This window comes from Opisthocomus hoazin, chromosome 4 (assembly GCF_030867145.1).
Source record: "Opisthocomus hoazin isolate bOpiHoa1 chromosome 4, bOpiHoa1.hap1, whole genome shotgun sequence".
NCBI classification, from domain to species: Eukaryota; Metazoa; Chordata; class Aves; order Opisthocomiformes; family Opisthocomidae; genus Opisthocomus; species Opisthocomus hoazin.
Window position 1 is genome coordinate 94,090,280 of NC_134417.1, and position 14,437 is coordinate 94,104,716.

Here is a 14,437-nt window from a genome sequence, read left to right on the forward strand (position 1 = left end):
ATCTCCAGAGAAGGAGACTCCACAACCTCCCTGGGCAGCCTGTTCCAGGGCTCCGTCACCCTCAGAGGGAAGAAGTTCTTCCTCGTGTTCAGACAGAACATGATGTCTTGTCTCAGCAAGACATCAGTTACATTTAGACTGCGGGGATCATCACAGGAGTTTTATGCTATTACTGAATAACTTGCTGGAAGATTTGGGATTTACTCATCACATTTGCATGGTTAGTTTTTCCCCAGTTTGCTTTCCCACCTGCAAAGCTTCACTGAGAAATAAGTTTGCTGACCCTGCCAAGTCTCACCAGCTCTTTGAATTCCCCAGCGACTCGCCCTGCGGGCACTGCTCTGTTCTCTCACTCACGCTCTTCGGGGCAGGAACAGTCTTTCTCTCACACGTACATACTACTTGTGCTGGTGAAATCCAGTTTTTAGATCAAGAAGATGTTATGAAAATGAAAGAGCATCACACCAATATACGAGGGGAATAAAGAGGAAAATACATTCTATATCTTGAAGCCAGAAGAGATCGGTTCTCTGGCAACTGCTGACCAGTCCGATTTTTGTTAAGCGTCCAGGTTAACCAATCATTCTTATGTAGATAAGCCACCTGATAAAGTAAAAACTTCCAGATTAAATCGAAGGTTTTGGAATTCAGAATTTCAGTCGCTTTTACAGTTACTCAAGAAAAGCCTTAACAAAATAATCTAACGGCAATGAGGTACTGTAGTCAGAATAAAGTCACAGCATCAGCTGGAAAAGACCTTAAAGATAATAAAGCCCAGCCGTCTCTGTACTACTTTTTTTAAAAGCTAACAAGTTAGTACTGTAAAAACCCAAAGTGGCAGCCTAATAGAATATTATATCTTAAGAAGCTTTTTTTTTTCCTTCCCCCTGGGTCTCTAAGCATGTGGACAGCACACAGTAAGCGCTGACGCATCCTGAACGGCTAAATTCCTCGTTACTGAAATCATTAATGGCCTGGTCACCCCAGAAAACCAAGCAGCTTGCCTTCTCAGCCAAATAGAACCAACTTCAAAATGAAAATGGCATCGACCAGAAGCCTTCTGAAAATAATACTACTCCAGGTCTGAGCAAGGGTGGCAAACCCCTTCCTATTTACCCGTTTGAGCTGCAGATCCCATCCGCATTTTGAAGTTTAACCTATCTGGCCGAGCAGTCAAGCTGGCTTTTTATTTACTCCATACTTCCCCTACAAGGAACACCAGGACAGCCAGCTTCTGCACTGCTCACAGCAAGCCAGCAGCCGTTCCAGCAGCACCCAGGGGCAGGGGATGACAAGCATCTGAAGTCATTATTGCTGGGCTGCCTGGAGGACCCCTACGCCGTGCCCTTCCTGAGCTGCTGCCCATCACACGGGCTACCTTGGCCTTCACAGCACCCGTCTGCAGGTATAAAATATTTCATAAGATACAGAAATCCTCCTCCTCCCCACCTAACCACTCATGGCAACTGAGTTTCCCCAGCTGAGCAGTATGTCCATTTAAGCGTGAACATGAAGAAAGAATGAAGTTAACGGTTTTTCAACACTTCAAATCTTCCCCACAAGGCTGAGAACCACCAGAAATCTCAACCTTGAGGGTAACATGCAAGACTGGCTGAACTTCCCCCACCTTCACAGCAGGAAGGCAGAATTCCGAGCTGGGCTGCATCCGTTGGACAGCACAAGGAGGATGCACCCAACGCGCCTGGGCAGCACACACAGTTAACACGGTGGGTGCTTCTGCAGAGTTACTGGTGACAAGGAGAAGAGAGAGATGGTCTCCTGGGGTGCATTCAGAGGAGTGTGGGCAGCAGGGCGAGGGAGGGTCTCCTCCCCCTCTGCTCTGCCCCACTGAGGCCCCATCTGCAGTGCTGTGTCCAGTGCTGGGCTCCCCAGTTCAAGAAAGATGAGGAGCTACTGGAGAGAGCCCAGCGCAGGGCTACGAGGATGAGGAGGGGACTGGAGCATCTCTCCTAGGAGGAGAGGCTGAGGGAGCTGGGCTTGTTCAGCCTGGAGAAGAGAAGGCTGAGAGGGGACCTTGGAAATGCCTACAAATATCTGCAGGGTGGGGGTCAGGAGGCCGGGGCCAGACTCTTTCCAGTGGTGCCCAGCGACAGGACAAGGGGCAATGGGCACAAACTGAAGCCGAGGAAGCTCCAGCTGAACCCGAGGAAGAACTTCTTCCCTGTGAGGGTGACGGAGCCCTGGCCCAGGCTGCCCAGAGGGGCTGGGGAGTCTCCTTCTCTGGAGATATTCAAGCCCCACCTGGGCACGGTGCTGTGCAGCCTGCTGTGGGTGACCCTGCTTGGGCAGGGGGTTGGGCTGGGGGACCCCACAGAGGTCCCTTCCAACCCCTGCCATGCTGGGATTCTGGGATTCTGTCACACTCACGGGGAAATTTTTATTCAACTTTCAACCTTCTTTTCACCTTCCCCAATTTCCTCGCTGTGCTGCAAGTTGCATGCCACTGCCTATCCATTTTTAATCACCCCGGCATACGAGATCAGCTCTGCTTTTCACGGCCGTGCAGGGCTTGCTCGTTCTCCTTCACTGCTTGTTACTCTCCTGCAAGACGAACCAGCTCTCGCCATAGTTGTCCTTACTATAAATAGCTGAAAATGCACTTAACTATGCAGGAATAGTGCTCCGTGGAGACAGGGAGCAGCAGTGTGGCAGGGAAGATGGTTCTGGGGGGGAAGCAGTATTTCCTCCCCCCAATTTATTCACTCAACAGGCGGAAGGACAATAATTATTTTAGATCAGATTTATTCTTTGGAACTTCACTGAATATATATTTGCCCAAAGCTACCCTGAGGATTTAATTGGACTGAGCTGGCTCGTTAGAGCTGGATTACTTATGCTTGAACTGATATACTCTTTACTGATTTATTCATAGGTTAAATCCATGAAGAATGAAGAACAAATACATTATTAATTTAAACTCACATTAAATAAATTGTAATCTCAAGACTTAGGGTGTTTTGTTTTGTTTTTTATAAACAAAGAAGAACATGTCATCTGGATTACTTCATTAGGCTACTACTAGCTATGTATGATCACAAGCTACAAACATACAAAAGAATAAATTTTAAATATTAATACTAGTAAGCAAAGAAGCCAGCATATCAAGATGTCACATTGTTCCTCCATGCAGGAATGCCATGGAAGACATCTTCCCTTTTTTCACCCTATAAGCAAAACTCCTCCGCGTGCCAAGAGAAGAATATAGGCTAAACAGTACATATCAACCGAACATTTAATAAAAAACCCAATAAAAATCTGGTTTGGTTATTTGCTGAACTCCCTTCTGTGGCTGTGAAGGCTCCATCAAAGCCTGCTGCTGCTGTGGCCCCTTGGCCAGCTCGGCAGAGCAGCCACACACAGAAGCTGAGTATTGTGCAGCACTGTCAAGCTCCATTCTCCTTCCTTTTCCTTCAGAAATTCACTTTTCAATGGGTTTACTGACACATGTAAAGACAACAAAAGCCAGAACAATCACACAGTTGCAGTCTGGTAGAAGCTTTTTCTGCAAGTAAAAACAAACACAGCCCCACCCCACTCCAAACTGGAATTCTTACCCAAGAATCCCGAGTTGCACAAAAGGAAAAAACCCAACCACCCAACCTCTACATCAAGAAAACGTTCCTTTAAAAGCAAGCTAGGTAGATGATAATTCCTTGATAGGAAGCGGCAGCACATTCATCATTTCAGGCCACCGAGATTCCGACGACGACGAAGCGCTACGGCAAACAACGCTGCCCTGATGCGAGGGCGAGAGACCAGAACACGTTCCTGCAGGGCACCTCGCGTGATGGTTTTCGTCCCAGACTGGAACTCAAGAGACCTGACCACTACCGTGTGCTTCGAGAGCATCAGATCGAGCCATCTGGGGACAAAGATTGAATTCTAGTGGGCTAACAGGTCTCTGACCTCATTTTTACCACTATAGTTTGAGTCATCTCATATGTATTTCTTGCAGTCTTCCAGAAAAAGCTTCAAGAATACATCAAGTGGAGCTATGTGGCAGAAAGGATGAGTAGATGTAGGGATTAAAGAGCCACCGAATAAAAAGCTTCCCTCAGTGGCAAGGGACAGGAAACAGACTCCTCTATTTCTTCATCATTTAAACTTCAAAAATTAGCAGTTTCCCTCAACGTGCCATGGCATAGCCAGGAACCTTTAAATGCCTCAGAATTTCAAAATATCCACCTTAGTGGCAGGTAAACCGTTACTTGTAGGGCATATATTTCATACTCAGTAACTTCTGTTAATGAAAAGACCCCTCTGCACTGCCAGATCTGTTCCTGAGTTTATGCAAATGCTCTTTCACACTCCGTTGCTGGTGTGCAGACAGAACTGAGCCTTGACGTACACGGCAGGCAGATGTTGCTGCCATCTCTTTCATCCCAACGTTCTCCTGGCCATGACAGGTCTGGTTTGGAGGGAGAGCGGTAACCTTTGACCAACTCCAAAGCCATAACCACAATGGAAAGGCAGCCTCGTACGCAGCGATACTCAACCATGCCCCTTCTCCAGCTACAGCAGCTGGGTCTCAAGGGATTGCTTCCCCCTATAAACTCTGCCTTGCTATCCCAGTTTCTGTAAAAGCACGCAGTTGTCACCTAAATCCACTTCAGAAAAAAATTATTAAGCTATATGTAGATTTTTAAAGCATGTAATAATATCCTGCATGGTTTGGCTTCCTCGTCCCCACCCTCCACCAACTTACTTCTAATAGCAGCAGTGTCTCTTGTTCTGTCCATTCTCTTCCAGCACTTGCACCTTTACTCTAAAAAGACAGGAAAAACCAAGTGAATTACAGGTTTCTTTGCAAAGAACTTTCGAGAAGAAAACATTAAGGAGGGAAGGGGAAGAATCTGTTATTTAATCCACTCAGACATGCACCTTTCACAACCTCCCAACCCCTGGTTGTCTCGCACAGTGCTTCAGTTCACTGATTTCCTTACGTAGCTAAGACACGCAGGGGAGGACATTCCTCCGGTCTCTGCGGAAGCCGAGGGTTACAGATCCCACCTTCCCAACGTGTCTAGGTGAACCTGCAGCTCCTCGTTTATGCCAAGCCAAAGCAAAGTGATTTGGTACCCTTTTTCTCCCAGCTATCTTTGCTTGCACATCCAGCGAACGGAGAAGAGGATTTTCCAAAAGAATAAAAACCTGTCAGAGTGCTGACGGCATTCCGTGGCCAGAAAAAATAGGCCAAGAAGAGAGCAGCTCACATAAAGCATTCTACAACACAACTTGAGCCCCCAGCAAACCTCTGCCTCCCAGGCAGACAGGCTGGACTGCACAAGGTACATGCTGGTCCAAAAAAAGGTTAATCTGTCTAAAAGGTCATCCGTAACTTGGTAAAAAAATAGTAAGTCTTTACAAGTGAGATGAGCTACCTGAAAAGACAGAGTAGTTACAGCAAGGTAATCTGCACGTTCAGCAATCACTTGCTCCAAGCGTTGCTCTGAGGAGCTACTGCAGAGAGCCCAGCGCAGGGCTACGAGGATGAGGAGGGGACTGGAGCATCTCTTCTAGGAGGAGAGGCTGAGGGAGCTGGGCTTGTTCAGCCTGGAGAAGAGAAGGCTGAGAGGGGACCTTGGAAATGCCTCTAAATATCTGCAGGGTGGGGGTCAGGAGGATGGGGCCAGACTCTTCCCAGTGGTGCCCAGCGACAGGACAAGGGGCAACGGGCACAAACTGAAGCCGAGGAAGCTCCAGCTGAACCCGAGGAAGAACTTCTTCCCTCTGAGGGTGACGGAGCCCTGGCCCAGGCTGCCCAGAGGGGCTGGGGAGTCTCCTTCTCTGGAGATATTCCAGCCCCGCCTGGCCGCGGTGCTGTGCAGCCTGCTGTGGGTGACCCTGCTTGGGCAGGGGGTTGGGCTGGGTGACCCCCAGAGGTCCCTGCCAACCCCCACCATTCTGGGATTCTGTGCTGCTCCCAGATCTATACTTCATAGTTAACTCCTCAAATGTCCCAAAAGTTACAAAGCTTTTGGTGAAAGCTTCCCTTCCATGGCTACAGACACCCCAACCCACCACGGGTCAAAGACAAGCAGCTTGTCACCCGCTGATGAAAGAACCTTACCCAGATGGGACATTTCTGTGCAAGACCACATCGAAAGGAAAAGGGCATTTAGGAGAAGGAAATCTATCCTATCTCCAGACACGTTTCAAAAAGATCATTAACCCACAGAGAACATTAATCACAGTGAGTCATCCAGCAGCTGATCAGCTCTCCAACCGCCTGGCACGAACAGCCAAAAATGTACTGCCGCACACACAAAACAAACGGGGAAATCAACTTCTGCAAACAAATCTGCTCAAGTTCATTGGTAGAGACGCTCATCAGCAGAACCAGAGCCTAGAACCAGTAAAAAATTTATGAGTTTGGTGAATAATTGCACCTCTCTGAACTAAGTGAAGAGGCCAATCCATGAAATGCGCTGTGGGATTAGGTTTTATAAATAAAAATGCTGATCTCTAGAACTACTGTGTTTTGGTTCTGTTGGTTTTTTAAATAGCTACCTCTTTGGTGATAAATAGTCTATAAATAATAGTTATAAACAGTATAAGTTATTATCTCTTAAACAGCGATCTCTTTGGGCAACGAACACTGTACTGGCAGAAACCAATCCCACAGAACAAGCCTGACGTCAGCCCCAGAGAGGCACCGAGCCGCAGAACTCGGCAGGCTCCCAGACGGAAGGCTACGCTAAGTAGTAACGCGCTACTCCTGCAACACCTCCGAGCACTACCAGCTGCACAAGCAGCCATCAGGCCGCAGGAGCAAGGCTAGAGGTTATTGAAACACCGACATCGCTGCAGTGGTATCCCACCCGATACAACACATCGCAGTGACGGCGCTGAATCCTCCCCTGCAACGGTTTTGTGACACCTTTTGGAACCGAGCGACTTCCTAGTCCTCTCCGTCTGGGAAACCCCGCTCAGAGGTGGAAAACAGGATAGTTGAAGATCGTGCTGAAGGAGCTCAGCTTCTGTACTGAATTATTGGATAGTTTATTGATTCTGAACCATTTAATTAAAATATGCAGTAACGTAAGAAGAGCTCAGTGTCTGAAGACTGACGGTATCGCCCAGCCTGGGATAGGTACAGGTCTTTATTTCTACAAAACCAGATATCCAACACACCCACGTATCTCAGCATCCTACGCCGAGACGGAAGAAATCTAAAACAGGAGTGTAAGAGTAACATGAAGGCATCCCAATGTCACCTAGTGGAGGACACTTGAGGAAGAAAGCTGGACAGAAAGCGCAGGGGAAAGCAATCCCAGCCTACTCGCCTTTGCTAAAGTCTTTTTGGAGTAAATGTCAGTGCGGAGTCCGAAGTTCTGCAGATCAGTAGGCTTCTCTTTGTTTTTCTCAGGAAAACTCAGCATCTGCTGAGCAGCTGGAACCTGCGAACAAACATGACAAGAGACAGGACAGAGGGGCAGGAATCGAACGTTACTGAAGCTTTTCAGACCAACGTTAAACAGACTGCACGAAGAGGCTGGCACAAGTCTACGGAGTTGGCTTCACATCTGCTAGCAGATGTGTTTTAGAGATTCCAACTACGTCAAACTCTCAACTTAGATGGACAAAAAGAAAAGGAACATTTCATCAAACCATGCCCAAGTCGTTCCAGCGACGCGTTCAACGCCGCTGGCCAGAGCTAAGGCGGAGAGGCGGCGGTGCGACCTGCGGGCTCACCTGCGGGGTGCGGATATGGAGGGGCATCAGCCCAGAGGGCGTATCGGCCAGCACGTTGAAGTGAGGAGTGGGCGGAGGGCCCATCGCCATGGGACGGCTTTCTGGATCCACTTGGTAGTTAATGAGGCCCCACTGCTCCAGAAAAGCATGTACTCTATGGAACAACACGACAGATTACAATTTGAAGAACTAAAGCCTTGCTCACGTTTGACACGGCAGAAAGGAGACGGCAAAGTAAGAATTTTATGCTTCTGGATCAAAGACAGATCCAGAATCTTCTATAATCCTTCACTAATCCCAAACAGCGATACAAATCACAGAGCACGAGCTCTGCGCAGACCTGACTGCACTTCAGCACCTTGCGTAAAACAAAACACGACATTTTTGGTTACAGATAACAGTTAATTATCTAATTAAGGACAATGGCAAAGCAAAGCTAGGGCTGCACGCGTGGACCCATTTGCAGACAACGTGCGGATTGTGAGGGCTGCACAACCACAGACTTGCTTCCCTTGTCTATCACAGAATCCCAGAATGCTGGGGGTTGGAAGGGCCCTCTGGGGGTCACCCAGCCCAACCCCCTGCCGAAGCAGGGTCACCCACAGCAGGCTGCACAGCACCACGTCCAGGTGGGGCTTGAATGTCTCCAGAGAAGGAGACTCCCCAGCCTCCAGCTACCTGTAGCTGTTCTGCACTGAATTGACATCTAGCAAGGTCCAAATTTCTAGGGCTCTGCTGCGCCTCACAGCTCAAGACTGGTGAAACATAAAATTGACAAAACTGGAGTCGCAAAACTGGAATTTCCGCAAAAGCTCCACATACTTTCTAAACAGCAGAACCTAAATAACCACAAGTTAAGATGCAAACTCTGTAGGCATGGCTCAACAAGCAGAAAGGGTACGATAAATGTGCCACAGAACTGGGAGGAGTGGTGGACACACCGGCAGGCTGTGCTGCCATCCAGCGAGACCTGGACAGGCTGGAGAGTTGGGCACAGAGGAACCTGATGAGGTTCAACAAGGGCAAGGGCAGGGTCCTGCGCCTGGGGAGGAACAACCCCAGGCACCAGTCCAGGCTGGGGCTGAGCTGCTGGGGAGCAGCTCTGCGGAGAGGGACTGGGAGTGCTGGGGGACGACAGGGTGACCATGAGCCGGCAGCGTGCCCTGGCTGCCCAGAAGGCCAATGGTCCCCTGGGGTGCATTCAGAGGAGTGTGGGCAGCAGGGCGAGGGAGGTTCTCCTCCCCCTCTGCTCTGCCCCAGTGAGGCCCCATCTGCAGTGCTGTGTCCAGTGCTGGGCTCCCCACTTCAAGAAAGATGAGGAGCTACTGGAGAGAGCCCAGCACAGGGCTAGGAGGATGAGGAGGGGACTGGAGCATCTCTCCTAGGAGGAGAGGCTGAGGAAGCTGGGCTTGTTCAGCCTGGAGAAGAGAAGGCTGAGAGGGGACCTTGGAAATGCCTCTAAATATCTGCAGGGTGGGGGTCAGGAGGCCGGGGCCAGACTCTTTGCAGTGGTGCCCAGCGACAGGACAAGGGGCAACGGGCACAAACTGAAGCCGAGGAAGCTCCAGCTGAACCCGAGGAAGAACTTCTTCCCTCTGAGGGTGACGGAGCCCTGGCCCAGGCTGCCCAGAGGGGCTGGGGAGTCTCCTTCTCTGGAGATATTCCAGCCCCGCCTGGCCGCGGTGCTGTGCAGCCTGCTGTGGGTGACCCTGCTTCAGCAGGGGGTTGGGCTGGGTGACCCACAGAGGGCCCTTCCAACCCCTGCTGTGCTGGAATTCTGTGATAAATAAAGAATGGTATAAAATAGTCTGGCTACCATAAAAGCGAGGCAACTGTCTGCTACCCAACAGCACGATGGCTGTCGCCCACACCTACGCTGTCATACTGGAGCACTTCCACTTCTAACGCAGCCCCTATCTCTTTTGTTAAAGCAAAGGCAGTGGCTGAAAGCTCCGTGGCTTTTACCTCATGACAGCACACACGTCTCCGGTCAGATTCCTTCTGCAGGCAGTGCTGGTCAAGTACTCTTGAGGGTTCAAGCGATAGGTGTCAATCATGAAGTTGCGGTAAGCCAGGTATCTGGAAGACAATTGACAGGCAGTTCATGTACATTGATGTCTGATCGAGTTTCGAGTGTGTATTTTAGGACTCACCGTCTCCAAACACCTGTATTTGACAGTTGAGGGAACTGGGCTTGTTCAGCCTGAAGAAGAGAAGGCTGAGAGGGGACCTTATAAATGCCTACAAATATCTGAAGGGTGGGGGTCAGGAGGATGGGGCCAAGCTCTTTTCAGTGGTGCCCAGCGACAGGACAAGGGGCAATGGGCACAAACTGAGGCACAGGAAGTTCCGTCTGAACATGAGGAAGAACTTCTTCCCTCTGAGGGTGACGGAGCACTGGAACAGGCTGCCCAGGGAGGTTGTGGAGTCTTCTTCTCTGGAGATACTCAAGACCCGCCTGGACAAGGTCCTGTGCAGCCTACTGTAGGTGACCCTGCTTCGGCAGGGGGGTTGGACTAGATGACCCACAGAGGTCCCTTCCAACCCCTACTATTCTGTGATTCTGTGATTCTGTATTACTAACAGGCAAACACCAACAGGTAACTGCTATTGATGAAATTTAAAAATCAGTGTCAAAAGCAACCAGGAAGCAGAGTTTATTTTTATAACGTGACCAGGACCCATCTCTTCCAGATCGTTTCGTTCTGGATTTTACCGGTGGTTGGATCAGCAGTGCATCGAAGCGCGATTGCTGCTGTAGCTTGGTCCTTAACCAAACACCTGTGCAGCAGACTACTCGCTGCAGGAAAACAAATTAACAGGGTCTGGTCTTCACATGGAAACGGGCTAAATAATCCTTGGCAATCCCCTCTGAGTCTGGAAGAAAAAAAGCTGCGCAGAACAACAGAAAAATACACTGGCTGGAACGCTGCTGTTCCACGTGTGGACTTCTTAGTGCATAAAGAGATCAGTAAGGAAAGGTTAGAGAACAGCAGAATGGAGAAGACAAGATCTTTGATGAGCAGAGGGCAAGAACGCAGAAGCCAGCCCAGCACTCCTCACTCACTGAGCTGGGAACAGGGAACACAGAAACGACCAGCTTGTGATTCTGTGACCCCCGAGAGATTCCCGGATTTCCAAATTACCTGCCCAGGTAAGCAGGTTTGGGGGTCCAGCCCATCTCCTGCACTGCAGACATTGCCTCTCCATCTTTTGCAGTGAGTTTCTGGAATGTATGAATGCTTCCTAATAAAAGCTGTTCAGAACAAAAGAAACTACCATAACATTCTTGCTAGCCCTGTTCTCTAGATGGCACAAACCCAATCTGCCAAATACAAGCGAGCATCCTATGCTCACACAACGATGTGTTCAAAACAGCGTATCATAAGCAGATCTCTGCCTTTGGAAAATTCCAAGGCGAGGATGTCTCATACGCCGCGTGCAAAAGCAGCTGGCAATCAAAAATATAAATCACGCAGAGATGGAACACCAATGCCTTTCACAGGCAAGACACAAGCAGCCAGATGCTGCAAGAACACATTCCTGCCAAAACCCCCACATCTTCATTCTGGCCAAATTACATATGAAACTTGCTGGAAAAAAGTGACGGGACTAGGTGTTGGGCTCCTCCGTGTTGAACGTTTGGTAGGCAAGGAGCTTCTTCCATAGGGGAATATTCAGGAATACTTTTGAATGCTCCTGGAGAGAACTGGGTTGCCACCTGCTCAGGATTAGGTACTTCAGAGTGGTCTTGGCTGCAGAGATGTGTCCAGTACTTCTCAGTTAAGGTCGCATTACTGGGTGAAGAGAGAAGTCCAAGACAGAAACGTCCCTAAAGTTTACCCTGAAGGCAGTCTGGTTTTGACAATGACATAATCCATCAGCTGGAAGTTGTCAACAGCAAGAAAAGTCAACTGCTATTTAGTTAAAATCCCTTTCAAGGCAGAAACCAGCCCCCAGGCACTACTGTCGCAAGAAAGAATCTGTGAGAACTTCTGAAACACAGTATTTGGTTTGGCCTGAAAACTAAGATGCGGGCAAGACATTTCCATCCAGATGGGTGTTTCTATTTTATTAAAAAAGAAAACAGAAAGCCAAGACCACACGCTACTCCTACAACCCCTAAATGGCAACAAAAATACATGCCTAGGATAACATCAGGATTGGGAAAGGGGAGTCCCTAACTTGCTTCACTCAGAGGCAATAACCAGCTCAGGGGTGAGTATCAGGAGACTTGATGTCAACTGACAAAGGAAGCATGGGACCACACGTGATGATCACATCAATGGCAAATATGAAAGATAACTGCTCTTTCACAACTCCATCTGTTGGCAGTCTTAGACATGAAGTCCTAGAAACCCCAAAGCAAAATTATGCTGAACAGTAAAACTGATGGATTAGTCAGCATCAAACAGATTTTGGATCAAACACATTTTGGAATCACTACGATGCAGCTACAGCTTCCTCTGCAACTCAGACATGTAGAGAAGTTGCGAGTAAAGACTATAGACTGAAAAAATCACTCGGTATGCCAGGGACCTCAGGAGGTCTCTAAGCCAATCTCCTACTCAAAGCATGGTCAACACTGAATTTTCACCACGTTGCTTAGGGCTTTGTCCAGCAAGGCCTGAAAGACTCTAATGAAGAACATCCCCAACTTCCCATGGCCCCCTCCCAGTGCTTTATCTTCTTCAGAGTTAAAAAATATCCCTCAGAGCAAGACAGAACTTGCTGTGTTTCAGTTTGATGACGACTTCTCCTGCCACAGACCTCAATAATGAGCCTGGCTCCATCACCATCATTTCAAGGCCAGGTTGGATGGAGCTCCAAGCAACCTGGTCTAATGGAAGATGTCCCTGCTCATGGTAGGGGGGTTGGAACCAGATGATCGTTAAGATCCCTTCCAACCCAAACCATTCTATGATTCGATGATTCTATGATCTCAGCAACCTCCTTGTGCACTGAGCAACTACTACCAGGTCTCTCAACCCTTTTCTTCACCAGGCCAAAAAACCTAGATTCTAATTTCTGTCTCCAGACTGGATCAGCAGCCTCACAAAACCCCAGTCACGCCTGAGAAGAGGCGATTCCAGCACAGGAACGCTCTCTCTGAAGCCTGCCTTGTCGGCCTGCTGGAAGAGCAATGCAGGATGGCAGTACCACCGCCAGTTGCATTAAGAAAAAACTGATGCAAAAAAGTGAAGTTTGAAGAACTGTTATGTCTGAAAAACGCACAGCCTTGCTGATGGTAAAACAACGTACTCAGAAGACACCTCAAATGCTTCATCTGGCAGTTAATTCAAAAACTTGGTTGAAGACCCCCAGCAGCTGCCCTGCAACTAAGCAAGACTTGATACCAAGATGAAGCGAACACAGCTAGCCCAGCTCCACTGCCCAGGTCGACAAGCGTACGGTGGTGTTCAAATTTACAATTTCCTTTGTGAACTCTCAGGTTTAAGGATTAAAATTATAACAGAAACACGCACATTGTTCACAAGGCTGATGCTGACCGTCTTCCTTTAATCGACCACCTTCCAAGATTGCTCTGAATAATTAAGTTGACTGCCGTAACAAAAAGCTCCCATCAGAGAAGGGGAGGTGTCCTTTTACTAATGCACAGAACAAGCCTCGCAGTAGATTCTTATGATAGGCATTCGATGTAAAATCACCAGCTTATCTTGTTACACTGCTAAGTCAGATCACAAGTTATTAATTCAATGTATGGAAAAACCTACAATACTTCAGGACAATAATCAGCTTTCTTTTTTTTTTTTTTAAAACAGCTTCAGGGAATCTCAGCTGTTTAAACAGCTGCGTGTGTATAATTTTGAATTAAGAACACTTAAATTCTGCAGTAGATACCAGAATCCACAAGGAGATGCGATAGGTACAAACTGGATCTAATTCAGCTGAGAGAACTCCACTCAGATTTAACAGGCACGGCCAGAATTACAATGTTTGCAACAGCTATAGAAGAAAAAAATATTTCTCTTCTTGCAACGTGCAGCTCCATCAGCCTACCGATATATTTGAACACACAGTAACTCCTCAGACCTGTGAAGATTCATTTTCCAACCCTCACCTGCACTTTCACAACCACCCATCAGCTGCTCAGGGAACCACGAAATCACCATGAATAACCGTGCAAAATCCATCCCCGCAGCCTGGCACAGCATCCGACAACAAACTCCGTGCTCAGCACCTACGCACAGAACTCCCGAGTCTCAAAAATACAGCAGGGCATGAGAAGAGAGAGGAATAAGGAGGATTATTAAGTTTCTACAGTATCACGACATTTTTCCGAAGTCTTTGGAAGATGATCGTGTCTTGTACCACACAAAGCTTGAGAATTTGCTCCAATATTACTTGGGAGAAACCTTCATTTTTCCTGGATAACCACTAGTAACTATTACTTTGATATTTAAGCTTTTACCTCCACTACAATAAAACCCAGACATGATCAGACTACAAGAAGTGGTTGTACAGGTGCTTTCTCCTTCTCTCATGCCCCTACAGACAACATTGGCTCAACACAGGCCCAGCTGAAGTGACCACAGGATTAATCAAACTGGAAGCTCCTTTATCTTGCCCGATCTTATACGTCTATATTCACATGATTTACTTACATTTCTGGAGTCTTGGACTTGTTTTTTCCATTGAAGAATTCAGGAAGCGCACGGCGTTCAATCACATGGATACTGTAACAAATAAAACACCATTC

At 48.1% G+C, this 14,437-nt stretch overlaps 1 protein-coding gene across 1 annotated transcript in view; it reads right to left on the bottom strand.

The window, feature by feature from the left end:
• The window catches only part of SMARCC1 (SWI/SNF related BAF chromatin remodeling complex subunit C1), a 107,603-nt gene that overhangs the window by 47,473 nt on the left and 45,693 nt on the right, over positions 1-14,437 (bottom strand). Inside the window, exons 15-19 of the mRNA XM_075419987.1 lie at positions 14,343-14,414; positions 9,682-9,795; positions 7,717-7,870; positions 7,308-7,421; positions 4,727-4,786 (exon numbers count right to left, since the gene is read on the bottom strand). Coding sequence (XP_075276102.1) covers positions 4,727-4,786; positions 7,308-7,421; positions 7,717-7,870; positions 9,682-9,795; positions 14,343-14,414 — 514 coding nt within the window. The remainder of the gene's footprint in view (positions 1-4,726; positions 4,787-7,307; positions 7,422-7,716; positions 7,871-9,681; positions 9,796-14,342; positions 14,415-14,437) is intronic.